The 22,624-nt window shown below is 37.7% G+C and overlaps 1 protein-coding gene across 1 annotated transcript in view; it reads left to right on the top strand.

The window, feature by feature from the left end:
• The first annotated feature begins 961 nt into the window (after positions 1 to 961).
• The window catches only part of LOC131854147 (mucin-2), a 35,747-nt gene continuing 14,084 nt past the window's right edge, over positions 962 to 22,624 (top strand). Inside the window, exon 1 of the mRNA XM_059205280.1 lies at positions 962 to 1,051. Within this exon, the coding sequence (XP_059061263.1) occupies positions 994 to 1,051 (58 nt within the window). The 5' untranslated portion in view covers positions 962 to 993. The remainder of the gene's footprint in view (positions 1,052 to 22,624) is intronic.

Below are 22,624 nucleotides of genomic sequence, written 5' to 3'. Positions count from 1 at the left end.
GCAAGAAACTTGTGTGTTGATCTTTTTAATAGATGTTTTTTTTTATATAAATAATTACAGTATAACAAGTAAGAGGCATGCGATAATCAACATAGAAGTCGCTACGCACTCATTATTAATGTAATCAGATAATATTATCAGTGCTATAGATTTAAAGTTTTTTTATAAAAACATTATTATCGTTAACGAATTCTTCAATTTTATAGTAAGCTTTTTTGCAAAGGAACTGTTTTATTTGACATTTAAATCTTTTTTTCTGGCAGATTTATAACAGACTCTGGTATTTTATTGTAAAACCTTACGCAATTGCCATAAAACGAATTACTAACTTTAGCCAAACGACATTTAGGTAAAATCAGTTTGTTATTGTTACGTAAGCTTTTATTAGTGCAATCACTAACTCTTTTGAAACTGTCTATATTCTTTCTGGCATACATGATATTTTCATAAATGTATTGAGAAGCAACGGTGAGGATATTTGATTCCTTAAAACACTCTCGCAATGACTCCCTGGAACCCATACCATAAATGGAGCGAATGGCCCTCTTTTGTAAAGTAAATATTGTATTTATATCAGCTGCTTTGTCCCATAACAAAATACCATACGACATAATGCTATAGAAATAGCTAAAATAGACAAGTTTAGCTTTCAAATGAATAAAAATAATAATAGTTTGGTAATTTTTACTTGCAATGATAAGTTTATTACCCCATCAAAGAGAGATATATAACATATATATATATATATATATATAAAAAAGAATAAAAACTTTTTATTGTGCATAAAAAAAGAACAAGTAATTACAAAAAAGAAAGAAGGAATATCATTTATCGCTCAAAGCGATCTCTTACAGACAGCCTGGATTATAAAGATGCCACCTCTATTTTGTACGTCGGAGTTGTTGCTCGTAACTGCATCGTGTATGAGTATCTGTGGAGCTTCTCCGCAGGCTGTCAGTGTTCGGTGGAGAGCCGCCGGAGCTTGCCGCCGCCATGTTGCCCGCGCTGGTTGCTCCGCTGGTGGCGCTGCTGTCCGCGTGCGCGAGCGCAGGTTCATTGTCGCGCCATGCAAATCCCCGGTCAACGACCCCAGTGATATATGCGAAGGATAATATTGCCTGCGTGCCTCTGATTTTATTGCCTCTTTTGGCCGGACCGATTTCGGGTTTTTTTTTCTATTTATCGTTCTGGAAGTTGCAAAGAGTTGTTTTGTGGTGTACGCGTATGAGATAGTAAAATGCGATTTTTTTTTATTTATCTAATCGTATTTTTATTTAATAAGCATATAGATATTTTATAATGAAATGAAGATATGATAGCGTTCTGCAGAGACGTGACAAAATTTTTAATTCACTAACTTTCGACGACCTCCGTGGTCTAGCGGTTTAGCACATCGCTTTACGACCGATGGTCGCTGGTTCGATTCCTCGCACGGCACAAACATTTGTATTCATGAGTATGATTGTTTGTATCGGTCTGGGTGTTTTCTATGTATAATATGTATGTATTTACAAAAAAATATCTATGTATATGTATCAGTTATCTAGTACCCATAATACTAGCTTTAGCTAGCTTATCTATATATTTAGATATATGTATTCTGTATTAGATATACTAATATATATCTGATCTATATGTAAGTTTTTTTAATAAATTTTTATCATATAATAATACTAGCCCCGCGTGACTTCGTCTGCATTACACTTATCATTATATGTCGCCCAATTTATATAAATAATAGCATATTTAAATTATATCATATATGATATTTTACCCCTTAAGGGTAAAATTTTTACAAACTTTGAATGTCATATTTATTCATATTTAATTAACAGCCTTAAAAATAAGTTTCAAGCTTTTAGCTTCAAAAATGACGATTCTTCCATACAATCTTTCATCCCTACTTTCAACCCCTTACAAACCTTTTTTCGCATTCAAAAGTAGCCTATATCCTTTCTCAGGTTCCAGACTATCTGTGTACCAAATTTCATTTAAATCGGTTCAGTAGTTTTGACGCGAAAGCGAGACAGACAGACAGAGTTACTTTCACATTTATAATATTATATAGTAAGGAAGTAAGGATTATTGTCATATATTGTAACGTGTATTCAAATTCAAAATATCTTTATTCATGTAGGTCTATTACAGACTCTTATGATATGTCAAATCTACCGTCAGTTCGGAATGATTTCGAGATGAGAAGAACTGACAAGAAACTCAGCTCGTATTCTTTTCAAATAAATGTTTTACATGTTTACAATAATACAGATGAATTTTTAAATTCAAATTTGGGACAGACAGACAGACTTTAGATTCGTATTTATATAGATATGATTGTAGAAATTACTATTTCACTGGTTTGTTTAATGTTAGTTTAATATTTTGTTAAATTGGTTAACAGGTTAACCCCAGAGCGGCAATGATTGTCCCACTATGTGAGCATTACATCTGTTAAATTTATTTTTAGATAAGGTCCAATATCCCAAGAGCCCACGACGGCCAGACATACGTCATATCGCACATCCCGTGTAAAAAGGCCGCAACTACACTTGCGTCAAAAATTTTTTATTACATAAATAAATCGAGCTTCACGGTTTACACCTTCTGTCAAAATCTCATGAAGCTATCGACAAAAATGAAGGAATAAATGCAAAAATACTAAAATTTTGCGACTTTAGAAAACATAAAATTCCAGCATAAAATAGAGGTATGCATATTTGCATTTATTCGCTTGACAATTATCCCGCTCATAAAGTCATAATTGTATTTACGTAAATTTTAAAAGAAGATTTGCAAGAAAATGTATAACGTAAATATACTTAAATACTTGTTCCTATATCTTACAATCTAGGACTATTGTGTAATTCTAATTACTTACTTCTTCTACGAAACTTTTAGCTGATAGTTTATGTGTGATTATTGTTACATACTTTCCGCCCAGCAAAACTTCACAATGCGTAAAGTGTAGTTGTAGTTACTTCTTTATTACACGTAACATTTCATACCTGAAGTTGGGTAATTTTGAATACATGCAAGAAAAAAAATTAAGAATACGTTCATGTAATTAAAATTAAGTAAAAAATAAACTATTTTTAGCTAATTGTATAAGCTGACGGCGCACCAATGATGGATGATAGGAGGAGCAGGAGATCAGGTGAATTTGCCAGGAATAGTAATAATAAATGATAGAAAAATAGATCTGCTTTTAGACATTTACCATAGCAGAGCGAATTGATAGAAGTGTATATAAAAACAATAGATAAAGAGATAGAAAAGTATACTTCTATTTTAAATATGGATAAACGAATATACAATTGGCAGTGAATCATATCGTAGGTCTAATAGGAATTAACTACGATGGTTTCCAGGATGGACCGCGTAGAACTGAATGTACCTTATACTGCTAGCAATAATATTCAATATTAATTTCCACTGCTCATAATAGATACTAGCTGATCCCGCAAACGTTACTTTTTATAAATTACTAGCTGTGCCCGCGGTTTCACCCGCGTTAAATTTCAATAAAAAATATATCCTGTGTTATTCAGATGCATAAGCTATATTAGTGTAAAGTTTCGTAAAAATCCATTCAGTAGTTTTTGCGTGAAAGAGCAACAAAGATCCATACTTACAAACTTTCGCGTTTAGAATATTATATTAAGATTAAGATTTCTGAAAACTATTAAAGTACTAATTATCATAATTTCAACTTGTGTTGATCAGCAAGGTCAACATACTAATAGACCAATCAAAATAAGTAGTAAACCAAAAATGTCATTGATCAAATTAATATGTTTCCACATAAAGAATCGCATTATCTCCGCAATCTAACAAAGATAAATTCTAGATGAAAAGCATAATTGCGCTAAAATGCATCGTTTATACTTATAGTGGATTAAGAAAAACCCAGATTATGAAAATGTTACTCCAACCTCTGAGAGATGGTACTATACTATTATTTATTATTACATATGAAATTGGTGTTTTGTCGTACTGGCCACTTTGATCTCAAATATCTCCTCTTTCGCCAGGAATTCAAATTACAAATTTGTACAGTTATTTACTCATGCATTTGTTTTTCGAAAACCGTAATCCATATGTTTTTCCATCTTTGGTTTTTTCTTTACGTCACTCAGTTTACAAAATGGAAAACATAAAATATCGCGTTTTTTAAGGGTACGAATTCCATCGTGGCACCAGTGTGCAGAAACGACTCGAAGAATTAATAATGTGTATGGTGATGGTGTCACAAAAGAAAACACACTGCGTTTTCGGTTTCAATGTTTTCGTTCTGGTAATTTCGATCTGCAAAACAAGCCCCGTGAGCAGCCAGAGTCCAAGGTTGATAATGAAGAATTAAAGGCTAATGTGGAAGCGGATCCATCGCTAACCACGTCCGAGTTAACTGCAGGCTGCAGTGTTAGTAACAAAACTGTTTTAATCCACTTGAAGCAAATTGGGAAGGTGAAAAAAGCTTGAAAGGTGGATCATGAATTGAATGGAGCAAATCGACGAATCGAGAACGTGCGTAGACTGCTGCGTTACATTAGCCAACCGGCATAATAATGAAGGGATTTTAAATCGAATCATTACCTGTTATGAAAAGTGAATCTTGTACGATAATCGGAAACACTAGCAAACCAACCAAATCCTGCCCCAAGCGAAAATTCAAACTCAAAAAAAGTTACTTGTGAGCGTTTAGTGGACTAGTGCCTGTGTTGTTCACTTCAGCTTTTTAAAATCTGGTCAGACGATTACGGCAAATGTGTATTGTTAGCAATTGCAAACCATGATGGAACAGCTTGTTGCTAAACAACCGAGACTGGTCAATCACCGTAGGCCACTGCTACTTCAGGACAACGTTACGAAATTAGAAGAGCTTCAAATGTCCAATATATCCACCGTACTTCCCGGATCTTGCTGCTTTCTTTCAAAATTTGGATAATTTCTTGCAAGGGAAAAAATTCAAGTCGATTCCCGTCCTAATGGTTTTTTAGTAAAGGGATCAATAAAACTACCTATCAAATGGCAAAAGTGCATAAATAGCAATGGACTATATTTTGATTAAATAAATATATTGTATTTTGAAAAATCAACTGAAATTGGCGTTTTGTAAGGGAGTAATTAGGTTACTCCCTTACGAATTTCATATGTTAGGACTTAATATATTTACTACACGAGTTGGAGTAAAATAAAGAAATTTCGGCATATCCTCAATGTTCGGGGAAATTCCATATAAAATACGCATTCGCTGACGAAACACCAATCATTGTAGACAAATAGAAGCGTAAGAGTTATGAGAAAATAAAGAGCTGCACACAGCGAGCCTTCTGAAATCAGGCATTAGTATGATGCGCCGCTACCGATACCTAAAATATATACAAAAACTTGATGAATCTATATAAAGATAATAACATACCACCACACTACCAGACGTTTTATAAGAGCTTAAGTACTAAATCTGCTACCACAGAGTCCGATTCCGAAGTTGAAGATAATGAAGGTTAATAAAAATAATAAAAATATCACTATTTTGAACATTTTTTGATTAAGCTGATTATGGAGGCAATAAACATTTATTTAAAAATAATAAATAATTAATAATAACCCTGCTTGTTTTCATATTCTCTAAATTAATTTGACCCTATATTTATACTTTTGACTTACATGCACGCACATAATGGACTATATACTATAAGAAGTAGGTATTACATGATACAAATTAAATATTCAGTTACTTTCCGCATTATAAAAGCTATTTTTATAAATACACTAACTAAACTAAAATAAATAGCTCTCTAGAAATACGTAACTCGATGTACAAAAAATGATTTTCCGTTAAATAACAACGTAATTACACTTGCAACTCTAGATTATAATGAAATATAGAAGAGTATAAAGGCGTAAGTAGAGTTAAATTTGTTCATATATTTCAAAATACATAACTGATGATGACAGGACTATATACTAGGATCCCCTGGTCGTATGGTCGGGCGGCGAAATAAAAATGCTCGGTTGTTATCTTGTACTTGGTAGGAAGGCACCTATCGGGTCGCTGTCTCGCCGGTGAATGCGGACCGCTGCGCGGCCGCGCTCTTTATATAGACGCCCGACGGGTGGCCTTCCCTACTGCAACTGTACGTTGCGTGATTTATTTTTATTAACAAAAATGATCTTACAAATTTTGCTTATACTAATTATATCTAATTGATTCCGTCGTGTACATTTCTCCCGCCGTCGCTATCCTGCGATTCTACTGGTAGCACGACGATTCGTTTTGTTGGTCTTCTCAGGGTGCGCCCGTTGCTCGTTGTGATGTCTACCACTCGCACCGTGTTGGGGTTATCTTTCCCGGGGTAGGTCTTCACAACGCGTCCCCGTGGCCATGTATTTCGGGGTAGGTTGGGGTCGCATATGATGACTGTGTCGCCAACCTTGGGGGGAACACCGGTACCTCGGGGCTCCCGCCGGTGTTGAAGTAAGGGTAGGTATTCCACCACCCAGCGCCTCCAGAACTCATCTGCTAACGCTTGTGCTCGTCGCCAATGATGTCGTGCGTTCATATCTCCTTTGTTGAACACTCCGGGATTAGGCACGTGTGAGTTGGGGCCGATCAGGATATGGTTCGGTGTTAATGCCTCCGGATCGCTCGGTGTGACGGACACGTGAGTGAGAGGTCGGGAGTTGACTGTATTCTCCACCTCGGCTAGCAGGGTCACCAATGTCTCGTCTGTGGGATAACGCTCGTGCAGCGTAACTCGTAGGGCTTCCTTTACTGACCGCACCATGCGTTCCCATACCCCGCCCATGAAGGGAGCAGCGGGTGGGATGTACCTCCACGCGATGCTGCGGTTGGTGGCCTCCTCTTCTAGTGCTGCCATAGCCGCCTTGAGTTCCTTTTCAGCTGCCTTGAAACACGTAGCGTTGTCGCTCCATATTTCCGTTGGACAACCTCGCCGAGCCATGAACCTCCTTAGGGCGGCGATGGCTGAATGAGTGCCGAGGGTATGCACCACTTCAATGTGTATGGCTCGTGATGTCATACACGTGAAGAGGGCGCCGTACCGTTTTTCTCGGTGCCGTCCGACTGTGGTTTCAATGGGGCCGAAGTAGTCCAGCCCTGTGTAGGTAAAGGGGCGAGCGTGATGCGCTAGGCGGGCGGCAGGCAGGTCACCGGTCGGTGGGCTTGCTGGCTTCTTTCTTCTTATCTGGCAGACCAGACACCCCTTGATGACGTTCCGTACTGTGGGTCTTATTTTTACAACCCACAGCCGCTGCCGTAGCTCATTCACTACCGCTTCTATACCGCCGTGGTGCATTGTTTCATGTATATGTTGTATATACAGACGTGTATATCTGTGTTTCCCGTCTAACACGGGTGGGTTGAGTACATCCTTTTCTACGTTCGATGTTGCTGTAATTCGTCCTCTTAATCGCAGCATTCCGGTTGTGTCGATGTAGGTACTTAGCGCTGTCAGTCTGTCTTGTTTATTCAATGGACTTCCCTTTTTTATTCGCAATATTTCATTCCCGAAACTATCTTCCTGGCAGGCTCGCATCCACATTCTCTCGGCTTCAAGTAGGTACTGCGCTGGCACCGGGATGCTGGGCGTCGTTATTTTCGTTCTTCCATTTCTTGTTATGATTTTTTCATTATTATTTTTTTTCCAGTCAACATCGCCCTTTTCATTCTGCTTGGTTCGTTTCTTCGTGGCGGCTACAATATTTCTTTGAGGTCGACAGAGATCGACAAATTGTAGCACGCGCGCAGTCGATTTGATGAGCGGCAGCCACCGCGAGAATCGGTCGATGTCAGGTAAGTGTGCGTGAGCCGTACTTGTAACGAGTCACATGGCATCTCTCTCGCTCTTCGCCCGTGACTGATATCGCTGTCCTTGTTTCTCGCGGCCACTCGTTTTCTGGCTGATGTAAAAATGATGGCCCGTTGAACCATCTGTGCTGTGGTCCGAATTCGCTTGGTATACCTCGGGTGGCATCATCAGCTACATTTTCATGTGTAGGGACCCACCGCCATTCATTTTTTTTTGTTGTGTCTTCTATTTCAGCCAGGCGGTGAGCCACAAAGGTCTTAAAGGCCCTTGGTTCTGACCTTATCCATGCTAGGACTGTCCGAGAGTCGCTCCAGTATGTTTTACTCGCTATTTCGTAGTCGTGCTCCTCCGCCACGGTATGTGCGAGGCGCGCACCCATTAACGCAGCTTGAAGTTCAAGTCTCGGGATTGAGACGGGCTTGAGCGGTGCGACGCGACTTTTAGCGGCGGCCAAGGTGACATGTGTGGTACCGTCGGCTCTTTGTGACAGCCAGTACACTGCCGCGGCGTACGCCTCTTCACTGGCATCCACGAAGGTATGCAGATGATGGGTGACCACTGGTGTGACATCATAGCATCGTGGTATGCGTATCTTGTGTACAGTTCGCAATGATGTCAACCAAGTACTCCATGCTGGCTGCAGTTCTTCTGGTAGCGATTCGTCCCAGCCTGTTTTATAGCGCCATGTATCCTGCAGTAATCTTTTCGCTGGCGTTGTGATGGGTGATATGAGGCCAAGGGGGTCGAAGAGTGCCATGATGATGCTGAGCGCTTCTCTTTTCGTTGGTATCCGTTTGTTTTCTAATATATCTTGCGGCGTTTTTATTTTGTTAACTTGAAATCCAATTATGTCTTCATTTATATCCCATAACAAGCCGAGAGCTCGCTCAGTACCGCTCCCGCCAATCAGAACCGCTGTACTATTTGTCCCGCTCTCTGAAGTGTTGTCTCGCTCGCTTGCTATAAACTCGTCGATAGTATTGCGATTGTTTGATGCCCATCCGCTGAGTACGAAGCCGGTTTGTTTATGTATATAATCGACTTCTCTTGTTATTTTTCTGGCTTCTGAGATTGATGAGAAGCTTTGTAGATAGTCGTCCATATAATGATTTCTTCGTATAGCGATTGCGGCGTCGGGATATATATGCGCGTAGTCTTCTGCGTTGCGGTTTTTTATATACAGAGCGGTGCAGGGTGATGACGTCGCTCCGAATATTAATGACGTCATGCGGTACTCGTCTGGGTCGCCCTCCCGCCGGTCACCTCTCCACAGGAAACGGAGCGCGTCGCGGTCTTCTTTCTTAATTTTTACTTGCATAAACATCTCTTTGATATCTGCAGAGACTCCGTAGGCGTACTGTCTGAACCTCATCACCACCCCAGGCAGTGATTGCAACAGGTCAGGTCCAGAAAGCAGCAGGTCGTTTAGGCTGAGACCTGCAGTCTTAGCGGAGGCGTCATGCACCAGTCGCGGCGGCTTGTGTGGCTTCGCTGGGTTCGCAACCGGGAAGTGTGGCAGGTACCATGTTCTGTCTTCAGCTGGCGGTGTCTTGGCGTGCTCTGCATACCCCGACGTGAGTAGGTTATTGATTCGTTCGTTGTATTTAATTTTCAGGTCTTCATCTCTGTCTAATCTCTTTTCGAGGTTATGCAGGCGTTTTCTTGCTTCGGTGTAATTGTTCGGTATTTTCATGCTGTCTTCTCGCCAGAGTAGCCCAGTTTCATATCTTCCATTCGGAAGACGGCGACTTTCTCGTTCTAGTATTTTCAAAGCTCGCTGCTCTGGATCATTTTTTGGTTTTCTGGGTTCGATGCATAGTGACTCCAGCTTGAAGTAATTTTTCATCATTTCTTCTATGTTGACGTCATCTTTCTTCTCCACCAGGTGCCCGCAGAAAGTCACCGGGTTGCTGAGAGACGTCTTGCAACCATGCAGAACCCAACCTAGTAGCGTGTAGGATGCTACCGGTTGGTCACGACGTCCCGCCCGTACTTCTCTTGACACGATGAGATCCCAGTTATCTTGTCCTATTAATAACTTGGGGGAGGCACGGTGGTAGACGAGTTCTTCTTGTATTTCTTTCAGGTGACCACACTCCTTTATGTCGCTGTCGACGACCGACTGGGTAGTGATATCCAGTCGATCCACTGTGCGGACTTGATCTAGCTTGAAGATGGTTGAAGAGTGTTTGCCCTTGATTTTCACGCTGGTTGTCTTGCTGTGTTCATGCTTGACCATGGCGCCGACGCCCTGTATCCACATCGTGTTTGCCGGACCATCAATACCCAGGATGTCAGCCACCGATGTATCGATGAGTGTCACTGTGCTGCCTTCGTCGAGAAGAGCGTATGTTTCTATCTTGCTCTTCGGCCCTTGCAATATGACAGGTACTATTTTCAGATAGGCGCGACGTCGGAGACATTCTTCATTGCCTTCCATCGTAGAAGTTACCACCCCATGCTCTTCTGGTGGTTGTTGAAGCTGGTCCTCTTCTTTTCTGTCATGATGCAACAAGTGATGGTGTTTCATGTGGCATCCAGATTTGCCACACCATGGAGCTCTGCAGACGGCGCGTCGATGTTTACTTCTCAGGCACTTGTAGCATATGTTATTCTTCTTTGCAGTTTCCCATCTTGAATTAACGTCGATGTTATTGAATTGCTCGCAGTCAGGCAGCTGATGGTTGCGTTTGCACAGCGGACATACATTTTCATTGTTTTGCTTCATATTAGTAGCAAATGAATGTTCGATCTTCCGTCTCGCTCTCTCCCTTGTTGCCGTCTCGCTCTCAACGAGACGTTCCGGCGCGGCGTACGCTGCACATTTGTCTGCCTCTTCGTTTAGGAAGACAGACATTTTCTTCAATTCCGGGATGTCTTCCTTTTTCAGCGCGTAGTCGTACCATTTATTTTTTATTATAGGTGTGAGCTTCTCTATGATGAGACGTGTCATTTCTGGGCTGTGTAGATATTGTGTTTTCTTCAGTGCTTCAATCGTAGCGACTGTGTTCGCTATTTTGCCGGCGAACACGCAGAGATCCCGTGGGTTATCGGTGATCTTGCTCAGTGACTTGATTCTATCCATCTCGATGAGTATGAGTGCTTCTGGTCTTCCGAATCTTCTTTCCAGTGCTTCTATGATGACATTTGGTTCATGTTGACTCAGGAGTAGGCTGCTCACGGCGTCTAGTGCTGGTCCCTTTATACATTTTCGCAGGCGTGCTACGTTTTCTATCTTCGAGAAGTATTGCTGTGTATCTTCGTAGCTTGCCTTGAATGATAACCATTCATAAGAGAGGCCCCTGAACATAGGCAACTCTTGTATATATGCAGGCGGCTCCCTTGGTCGTCTTCTTGATGCTTGCAGTAGTGCTGTCGTTAATGTCGAAACGTCGATGGTTTGCTGCGGTTGCTTGAATTTCCTCTCCGCGGCTGCCTCATCTTGTTTCTCCTCCCGTGGCATAGGAACCTTTTTCGCGTGGCTGTTGATCAAACCACGCATCCACCCACGTGGAGTCTTCATTTTCTTCTTCAGAATATTCTTCCTCGGAGTCTTTTTCTGCCCGTAAACGTTGTAATCGCGCTATCTCCATATCTGCCTCTGCTTGCAGCTGTTTGATTTTTAACTTGGCCAGTCGTTCTTTAATCTCCAATTCTTCCAGTTTTTTCCTTGAGACCGTGGAACGGTGTGACCTCGCCTTCACTGTTTTCTGGGAGGTGTCTTCTCTATTCGGTGAGTCCTCCACTTGACTTGACTGCATAGAGGATTCGGCGCTTGTTTCGCAAAAAAGCAATAATTGTAGTTACCCCTGCAAATGTTCTTTGTGTTTCGTGAAATAAAGAAGTAACCGTGTTTTTTTAGATTATTTGGAAGTACATGAAGCTGTTCCTAAATTAAATAACACATGTAGTTGAAGGCAACTGTGACCTACGATTTTCTCTTTGAAACTTATTTCTAGAACTCATACAAAAAATATAGGACAGTTTTTTTAAGCTCCTGAAAAGTTGGTGAAAATCACTTACTTCCTTTTTCCAGGAATAGTGCGATATTAGTAAACGTGAAAGTTGTTGTATGTGTGTCCCCAATACAGGTAAGAACGATCCCCAAACATGAAACCTGGATCGTGGTTCCCTTGCCAGTTAACAGATAACAAAGGTGTAAAAAATTTAAATTTATATATAAAGTTCAGCATTATTAAATTACTATTTTATTTATAAAATAGTATAGTTTAGGGGGCTCCGGCGGGGGGTTGGAACCACACTAAGGGTCTGGCAATGAGCAGCGCAAGTTATAATAATGCTACGAACAATATATGAAAATATGGAGTTTTTTAAAATAACGAATTTGATATGAAATTTTTTACACCTTTGTTACCTGGTACCTGCCAAAGGAACCACGATCCAGGTTTCATGTTTGGGGATCGTTCTTACCTGTGTTGGGGACACACATACAAGAACTTTCACGTTTACTAAAATGACGTATGTCTGGCCGTCGTGGACTCTTGCTCTACAAGATGAATTCTATCTATACATATAAATAAAATAGGATTGTCTGTCTGTAATATTGAAATAACCGTTTTTTACTACATGCATATGAATATACATACGGTACATACACCAAAATAATATAATTTACAATTTTTGTCTACCTGTCTATTTGTTCCCGCTAATCTCTGAAATGGCTGGACAGAATTTGACGGGACTTTTATTGGCAGGTAGCTGATGCAATAAGGAGTAACTTAGGCTAGTTTTATTTTAGAAAAATAAAGTTAAATTCCACGCAGACGAAGTCGCGGGTGCAGCAAGTAGTAAATACAATAAGAATGTTTTTGTCGCTATATAGTTAAGTTTAATAGTTTTAATATATAAACGTTTATTTTGTGTTAATTGAATATAAATAAACAAATAAATAAATAAATGAGTAGTAAAGTGCCACCGTGTGGTAGATAGAGTTCAACGCGCCATAGAGATCGTACTTGACCTTTTCACGTCTATGTTACTATTCATACAAAACCACAAATCATACAATAACCATAGATAGATTTATTTCTTTAAATCTATACATATAAATAAAAGTGGAGTGTCTGTTTGTAATACAATACAATTAGTAAACAAGTTCCACTATTATTTGAAAAAATACGAGCTGAGTTTCTTGTCAATTCTTCTCATCTCGATATCATTCCGAACTGACGGTAGATTTGACATATCATAAGAGTCTGTAATAATACTTAAATAACCGTTTTTTACTACTTGCACATGAATATAAACACCGTACATACACCAAAATAATATTTTTCACAATTTCTGTCTGTCTGTCTGTCGGTCTGTTTGTTCCGGCTAACCTTTGAAATGGCTGGACCGATTTTGACGGGACTTTTATTCGCAGGTAGCTGATGTAATAAGGAGTAACTTGGGCTACTTTTATTTTAGAAACAATGAAGTTAAATTCCACGCGGACGAAGTCGCGGGAACAGCGAGTTATAAATATATATTATAAACTACGAAGTCGCATGTACAGGACACGCGACTTCGTCCGCGTGGAATTTAACTTTATTTTTCCACGTTTGAATTGGACCGGGGATCGATCAGAGGGGCATTTAAAGTCGTGTGTATCGGTCGGGGCATTTGGTCGGGCAACCTCCTAGTACGGGCCTGCCATTGGGGGGCTCCCCCATCCCCGTGGATACGTTTGCGGGGAACGGTGGCCGAGCAATGGTCATAGGACGGCACCTCGTTATAATGACAAAGACTCACGCCTTTAGGGGGGAAAGGGGAGTAATGTGGACTGATGATCTTATTGCTAGCAATGTACCATGTCAGGTTGACCTCCACGCAGTTCCCCTGGAAACCATCGTGTTAAATTCTTGGTGAATTTGTCACGATGGGCTAACTGACCTGACCTCATGCTCATCTTATCATCCCCCACTGGTGCCCCGCCAGCGTGTACCGTTAGCGCAGGCGGGGGCACCATTCCATTATCATCCACAAAAAGAAACGGACCACGTGTCCAAAATACCTTAGTTGTTAATGAAAGAATGTCCTACTTTTGTGACATTGTCTTAAACAAAAATCTATGCAAATGTATTTCTACTTAGAGATGTATCAACTCGAGTTACTAACTCGAGTTAATTCGAATTGCGGTGAGTTCGAGTTAACTCGAGTTGAATTCTGCCAACTCGAGTTGGATAAATTCAACTGGTAAATGAACGAATCAAGTGAAAGAGCGAGAGCATGAGTCTGTCATCGAACTGACAATGACATGAAATTTTCCGATCATTTCATATCATACAATTTTCACTCGTTTTCAATATTGATTTGAGGTAGTTAATATTTTTTTTCGTATATTCGTCCGGTTATGTTATCATTAAAATGATTATGCGTTCCATAAGTCCTTCCGCGGCTTTGAAGTGCCATTTCTACTCGCTCCCTATGGCTCGGTTTAATATCAAAATATTAGATTTGTTCGAAAAATTAAAAAAAAAACAAATAAAATTTTTATTCCAGGTAACTCGAGTCAACACGAGTTACCTGAATTTCAACTCGAGTAAACTCGAGTTACGTTTGTTACGAGTTAGCACATCTCTATTCCTACTTCCCTTCACGCGTGAACTGCTGAACCGATTTCGCTAATTCTTTTTTTGTTGTCTTTGTTATTGTTTTTTTATTTTCTTTAGGACCACTAACAATCATTTATTTAATTACATGTAACGGGTTCTGGTCTGATTGTACAATTATTTATAGGCGAGCACGGTATGCAAAATAATATACAAAAGTTATAGAAAAAGAACAAAAGTTAATTTAACTGTTTCTTTTATATTATGAACTAACTGACCTCCGCGACTTTGTCCGCGTGGAATATAACTTTATTTTTCTAAAATAAAAGTAACTTAGGCTAGTTACTCCTTATTACATCAGCCACCAGCTAAAAAAAGTCCCGTCACAATCGGTCCAGCCATTTCAGAGATTAGCCGGAACAAACAAACCGACAGAAAGACAGATAAAAATTATAAAAAAAAATATTTTGGTGTATGTACCGTATATATATTCATTTGCATGTAGTAATAAACGGTTATTTCAATATTACAAACAGACACTCCAATTTTATTTATATGTATAGATTATGCTTATTATCTATTACTCATACTATATATATATATATATATTTTTTGTAAATACATACATATTATATATAGAAAACACCCAGACCGATACAAACAATCATAGTCATGAATACAAATGTTTGTGCCGTGCGAGGAATCGAACCCGCGACCATCGGTCGTAAAGCGGTGTACTAGACCGCTGGACCACCGAGGTCGTCATATATATATATATATATGTATATATATGTATGTATGTGTATGTATGTATGTATTATATTCTATATATAATGATTATTATGTAGTTATATGTATATGATATGTAAATTGTACATCCAATAACTTTATACCTCGACCGGACAGTCAATCATCCCTCGAAGAAATCGCTATTTAGCGATAAGGCCGCCCATTGTTATTAGGTTCATTATAATTAGGTTGTTTTTTCTTTTTATATCTGATGTACATATTAATTTATGTAACTGTTACGTCATGTTCATAACGTTGTCCGCAAATAAACTTATACTTGCTATATATTGCTATCATCTATAAATTCATCTATCCTATAATAGGCTTTTTTACATAACATTTGTTTAATATAAGATTTGAATTGCCTCTCTGTAAGATTTAGCGTAGACTCTGGCAGTTTATTATAGAATTACCTTACGCAATTACCATAAAATTTACCCCTAAGGGGATATATTACCGCGGCTTCGCTTGCGTTAATATATCCCCTTAGGGGTGAAATTTATCAAAATCCTTTCTTAGGGGACGCCTACGTCATAGTAGCATTATGCATCCAAAGTCTCAGCCCGATCGGTTTAAAATTGACAAAGTTTCATCCCCTATTTTATCTCCTTGGGAATAGAAGAAATCAAAATCTGTTCTTAGCGGATGCCTACGTCATAGCATCTACCTGCATGCCAAATTTCAGCCCGATCCGTCCAGTGGTTTGGGCTGTGCGTTGATTTAATTTGTTAATTTTTTCCCTACTATTGCTAAGGACGTTTATCATCTATATTTGTATGATATATAAACGTTTATATACTATATGTAATAGTTAACTAACTGTCAAAAAGAACAGATTGTAAATTAATAACGAAGCGTGAAATATATTATCATAAAGTCATTCATAAATACTTTATGAGAAATTCCGTATTTGTCTGTTTGACGCGGCAAACGATGTTAATGTTAGGGCCCGCTATATTGAAACCATCAGCCCAAGCTGATGCCAAAACTGAACACATTCCAAACTACACCTTATTACCTAGTAATAAGAGTATCAAATGAATTATGTAGAGCGATAACATGTTGTCACACTGAACAGTTGACAATGTCACGGCTTATTGGAAAGTGAACCTTTTTGCATAGCATTAGAGATAGTTAATGAGCTGCCGGGGTTAATGTATTGGTGCTATACCGGGCAGTGAATGGGCAATACAAACTCAGGTGTTTGGTCGTCTGCGCCTGCGCACAACCGGAATACTTAATGCTAATATGAGACAAGTGCCGTTTGTTAAGATCTTTTTAACCTTGTCATGGGAGATGGCGTAGGTCGAGTATAGATACCGGTAAATATTTCAGTTATTAATATAATAGTTACGCAATTACATTACATTATTTATTTATTTATTTTAACTTTAATGCACACAATATAATATATAGTATAGTACATTTGGAGGACTTAACACCATGCGGCATTTTCTACCAGTCAACCTTAGACCACATCATCGCTTAACATCAGGTGAGAGTGCGGTCAAACGCCCTCAATTTTAATTAAAAAAAAAAAAAGGTGGTGCAGAGAATAATTGTTGGCATAAGTTGGTATAATAATTGACGAAAACTGTAGTTGGAAATTACAAGTGAAGTCAGTTTGCGAAACTCAGTAGGTTTGTTTACGCTCTTCGGCGCCTCCGTGAGATATCCTCTACCGAGAGTGCACTATTGGCTTATCATGCGCATGTGGCGTCATTAATACAATACGGCTTAATTATATGGGGAAACAGTACTTTTATTGATAAAGTGTTTAAGTCAAAAAAAATGTATAAGATCAGTTTTTGGTACGGATGTACTAGAATCTTGTCGCCCGTTATTTAAAAAAAATAAACTGCTTACATTAGCATGTTTATATATTAAACAATTATGCATATTCGTTAAAGAACAACCAGAATATTTTCCTCTAAAACAGACAACGATGAATAAATCAGTACGCGACAGCCATACAAGTAAAATAAAAGTACCTACAATAAAATTATCTATAACAAAAAAGAGTCCATTCTGTATGGCGATACAAATATTTAATAAGCTTCCTGACGATATAAGAACCCTCTCTGGAATATTATTTAAAAGAAAACTGCATGAATGGTTAGTTTCCAAGTGTTTTTACTCAATTAAAGAGTTTTTGGAATATTAAAATAATAAATTGTTCCTCATGACATTTAGATTTATATACAAATTGACATATAACTACATACAATAATTAATAATTATATAAACAATTGATAATTTAATTAACTAAAAATTTGTACGCTTGATATAAGCAGATTTTGCAAGGGCCATGTTTTTGTATAACATCATATATGTATGTACCCAAAATCTATTGCAAATAAATTTATTTATTTATTATAAATATATACAAATATGATACCTATATACACATAAATATATACATATATATGCGATAAACTTTTATTATTGTAATAACACAAATTATGTTATAATTCAATTCATTTATTTGCAGAATATAGTGCATAGCTTTTATAAATAACTAACGATCCATACCGGCTTCGCATCGATGCATTACAAATCTTTAAATTTCTCAGCTTATTCTATACTATAACTCACATGTATTATACATATAAACCTTCCTATTGAATCACTCTATCTATTGCTGAAAACCACATTAAAATCGGTTGTGTAACTTAAAAGATGTAAGTGAGCAGACAGCGGCTTCGATTTTGTTTTATACTATGTAAAGATTTCCAGTGTATTCAGCCAGCATATAGGTGTGCACTTTCTTATATACATTGGACCCCCGGTAGTCCGACAATCATTTTGCAGGGCAGCATATCGAATTTGTCGAATGCATAGAGTACTTAAGACCCCTCATAGTCCGAATTTTTTTTTACAAAAGAGTACCTACCGACAAATTATAGATCCAATGATGATTCTTTATATTATATACATATACCCCCGGGTAGTCCGACAATCATTTTGCAGCAGTGTCGGACTATCGAATTTGTCGGATTATAGAGTACTGCCTAAGACCCCTCATAGTCCGAATTTTTTTACAAAAGAGTACCTTGTAATCCGACAAATTATAGATCCAATGATGATTCTTTGTATTATATACATATACTGTGGACCCCCGGTTATCCGACAAACGTTTTGCGGGCAGTGTCGGACCATCGTATTTATCGGATTATAGAGTGCTGCTTAAGGGTCCTCTGCTTATAGTCCGGAGTTTTTTACAAAAGAGTATCTTGTAATCCGACAAATTACAGATCCAGTGATAAGATTCATGTCGGATTACAAGGGGGGCCGGATTAGACAAGGGCCGGATTACCGCGTGTCCACTGTATTATTAACTATTCGGCCCGGCTTCACTCGGATGTACATGCATTATATATTAAACCATCTTCTTGAAAAAAACGGCGAAACAAATAAAAGGAGAAAAAAAACCATCCTCTTCAATCACTCTATCTATTAAAAAAAACCGCTTCAAAATTCGTTGCGTAGTTTTAAAGATTTAGCATACATATGGACGGACAGATAGCGATAGCGACTTTGGTTTATACTATCACAGATAACACAATATTACCTAGTAATGATTATATTCACATCATAGAACGATGTGTATAATCTTAAAGTAATCTTTACTAGGTCGATATGATACTATTTCAAGATTATTTTCACATCGTTCTAATGTAATAATAATAATAATAATCTTAGGACAATTCATACAGCGCCATCTAGACCCAAGTTAAGCTAGCTAAAGCTTGTGTTATAGGTACTAGACAACTGATACAAATACATAGATAATTTTTTTTCGTAAATACATACATATTATACATATAAAACACCCAGACCGATACAAACAGTCATACTCATGAATACAAATGTTTGTGCCGTGCGAGGAATCGAACCCGCGACCATCGGACGTAAAGCGGTGTGCTAGACCGCTAGGCTACTGAGGTCGTCAAATATTAAAATGTCGAATATTAAAATAACTAACTAAAATATTTATATATGTAGTTGTAAATTAATATTTCATTAGAATTATTTAAATATTACAAAAAAAACTATTTTCAAATACATATGATAAAATTACATATATAAAAATGCCTAATACAAATTCAAATTCAAAAATCATTTATTCATGTAGGACATTTTAGCCGCCTATGAACGTCAAGTTTTTACATTATATATTTTTTCCCTACCGTCCAGTTCGGTATATAGATCCAATTAAGAAGAACTGGCAAGAAACTCAATTGAATTACTTTTTTTTTAAATCCAGTTTATTTACAATGCATAGGTATTTATATAGGTGTCTATGTCTAACATTAAATGAAAATCCCGAACATGAAAACTATTGCCATGCACACTCGTCATTCAAGTAATCGTTTAGTGAGTAATAGGCCTTGCTCAGTAAATATAATACACAACATCTACTTCAAAATATGTTTAGAATATCAATATTAATCAGTTTAGATTTAGATAAGATAGAAATAGAAATAGAAATAATCTTTATTCAAATAAACTCATTATAAGCACTTTTGAATAGTCATATTTTGATTCTACCACTCATTCGGAATTCAGATTCATCATAAGAATGAGCAAGAAACTATATATAGATATAGTATAGATAAATAGATAGATAATAGTTTTTATTTGTATCTTAGTACACACATATAGGCTTAATTATAACATCACATGACAAGTACCTACAATATAACAATTCAATAAGGGTAAACCTGCCTGTGTGTGCTACAGCAATACAAAATTGGTACATAGCTCAGTGTGGAGAATCACTCAAGGAGCAAAACACTGATTATCAGCTATGTCCTCGAGGGTGAATAATGTACCTTGTATTTTTTTTTATAAACTAAAATGAACTGAACCAAATAATGTGAAATAAATACGTAATAAAGGAACTTGGAAAGTAGGAATTACAGTTAGAGTACCAGAACTTTATAAATACCTAGATACTATAATTTAATTTGATATATATGAATACTATGAATAGGAATATAATAAATGTGTAAAAAAAAAATTATAGCCATGAAGGAGTGAAAAATGTATAAATGTATTAATTATTGATGATGATTTAATTTTTTTTTCTCTGTGTTCTATCCTGCAATCAGTCGAAGACTATGAACAGATGTGGTATAGGTGTTACGTCGCGGGTAGAGTGTGATTCCCAGCAGAATCATCATCTCTTTTGGTGGTCCTGATTAGTCATCGGGTACCAGTACCCTACGCCTTTTAAGCCGAGTTTGTTGTTAGGGACTGTGAGTCGGTTGGCCAGCACATTAGGATGGTTCACTAGCCGTGTCTTGTACTTGGAGTAGTGGTGTTATCTCTTCGGCTACTGTTTGTGTTGATATACTCATGAACCACAGATGTTTTTACAAACCATGGCGCATTTATAAGCTGTTTCAGGATGTTCTGTTGAGTCCTTTGTATTATGCTTATGTTGGAATTTGTAGAACCCCACAATTGGATGCCGTAGGTTCAAATAGGTTTCAATACAGAGTAGTAGAAGAAGATTTAAATTGAACAAAAAATAATGAATAGAATAGAATAGGATAGGATAGGATAGGATAGGATAGGATAGGATAGGATAGGATAGGATAGGATAGGATAGAATAGAAAATCATTTATTCAAATAAACTTAATTTAAGCACTTTTGATTGTTATGTCAAAAATACATTTGTTTTGAATTCGCTACGGACACCATTGCAGTTCGCTCAACTTCAAAGCAAAGCTCATTATAGCAAAAATTGCTATAAATTATAACGATCATAAAAATATGTACCAACTTACACGAGTAGTATCCCACGCTTTTTACACGTAGTTACCTCTAGAGCTTTTGTAATTTTGCTAATGTTTTATATTGAGAGCAAAGTTTTATAGTATAGTTTTTATTATTTGGCTGGCTCATCCGTCATACTCGTGAACAAGTGCTGCTGGTAGGGCCTAGTCTGCTCTTATCAATACTTAATCTTTAATCTTATTGTGTTTTTATATTTGGGCCGAAATAAATTAGTGCCGGTTGGTAGTTTGTATTCACACGTTTCGACTTGTAAAATGTAAACTTACAAGGATTGTTTAAAAGAGCAACACACAAGTTTCTTGCTTATTCTTATTGTGATGAGACAGGTTTCCGAATGAGGGGTAGATTTAAAAAAAATTGTTGACTATTCAAAAGTGCTTAAATGATTCTATTCTATTCTTAATGATTTTCTATTCTATTCAATTAGGCTACCTTGAAATTAGACATTTATTTTTCAAACCATTTTAATATTGTTAGTTTCGACGACCTCGGTGGTCTAGTGGTTTAGCACACCGCTTTGCGTCCGATGGTTGCGGGTTCGATTCCTCGCACGGCACAAACATTTGTATTCATAAGTTTGATTGTTTGTGTCGGTCTGGGTGTTTTCTATGTATAATATGTATGTATTTACTAAAAAAAAATATCTTTGTATATGTATCAGTTATCTAGTACACACAAGTTTTAGCTGGCTTAACTTGGGTCTAGAAGGCGCTGTGTGAATTGTCTTGAGATTATTATTATTATTATTATTCCTGTCGATCGCAGTTGGCTTTTACAGTTTCACCGAACGATACGGGGCGAGTGCAGATGGCCCTCAAAGGGACATATACAGCGACTGAAAGCCAATTCCTGCCTACCTTTACTATCCGTCAGGCAGGAATTGGCATAAGACCACTCAGAATTCGAACCTCGACTCGGGCCATCGAAATTTCCGCGTTCCGAATAAGTGGTAAAATCAAAATGAAATGATCCGAATTTTATTTACATAACTTAATTGTACAACTAGGAACCTAAAATTAAAAAGCTTAAAAAATATAATATAATAACTAAAATATATTATTAAAAGGAGTCCTTTTAGGCAAAGTTCCCTCTTCTTTGTTCCTTGGACAAAAAAGAAGGAACCTGCCAGAACCTGCCAGCTTTTCGGTCTTCAAAACAATTATCATTTTAACCGAAACAGTACAACTTTAGTAAATTGATAACTGTAATGTAGATATCAGTAAAGTGTTATATATTCAGCCTTTGAAACAATGACCTGAGAGGCGTGGGGTCCGACTGAGGTCACCAGCTCGGTATGTAGACCGGAAGGCCGCCGTTCCCATGGGTTTGCGCCGCAGATGACAGCCTGGGAACCCCATTGTGTTAGTTTACTGTTACGCTGGACTCTCTCTAATATCAAAATGATTATCCGCATATTTGGTTCTTTTTTATATACGACTAGCTTTTACCCGCGAATTATAATAGAAATAGAAATAATCTTTATTCAAATAAACTCATTACAAGCACTGGTAGAGAATGCCATCAGGCATGTATACAATTTTGTGCGCAAAAGAATAAATAAATAAATAAGTACACACTGTAAACAAACGGGCTTAAAAAAATCGTTTGCGTTTCTTTGCAGTTCTTTTAAATTGAATCTGTAT

The sequence above is a fragment of the Achroia grisella genome, unplaced genomic scaffold (assembly GCF_030625045.1).
Source record: "Achroia grisella isolate CSIRO2021 unplaced genomic scaffold, CSIRO_AGI_Agris_v1 utg970, whole genome shotgun sequence".
In the NCBI taxonomy this organism is placed as follows: domain Eukaryota; kingdom Metazoa; phylum Arthropoda; class Insecta; order Lepidoptera; family Pyralidae; genus Achroia; species Achroia grisella.
This window is presented reverse-complemented; position numbering and strand designations above follow the sequence as displayed.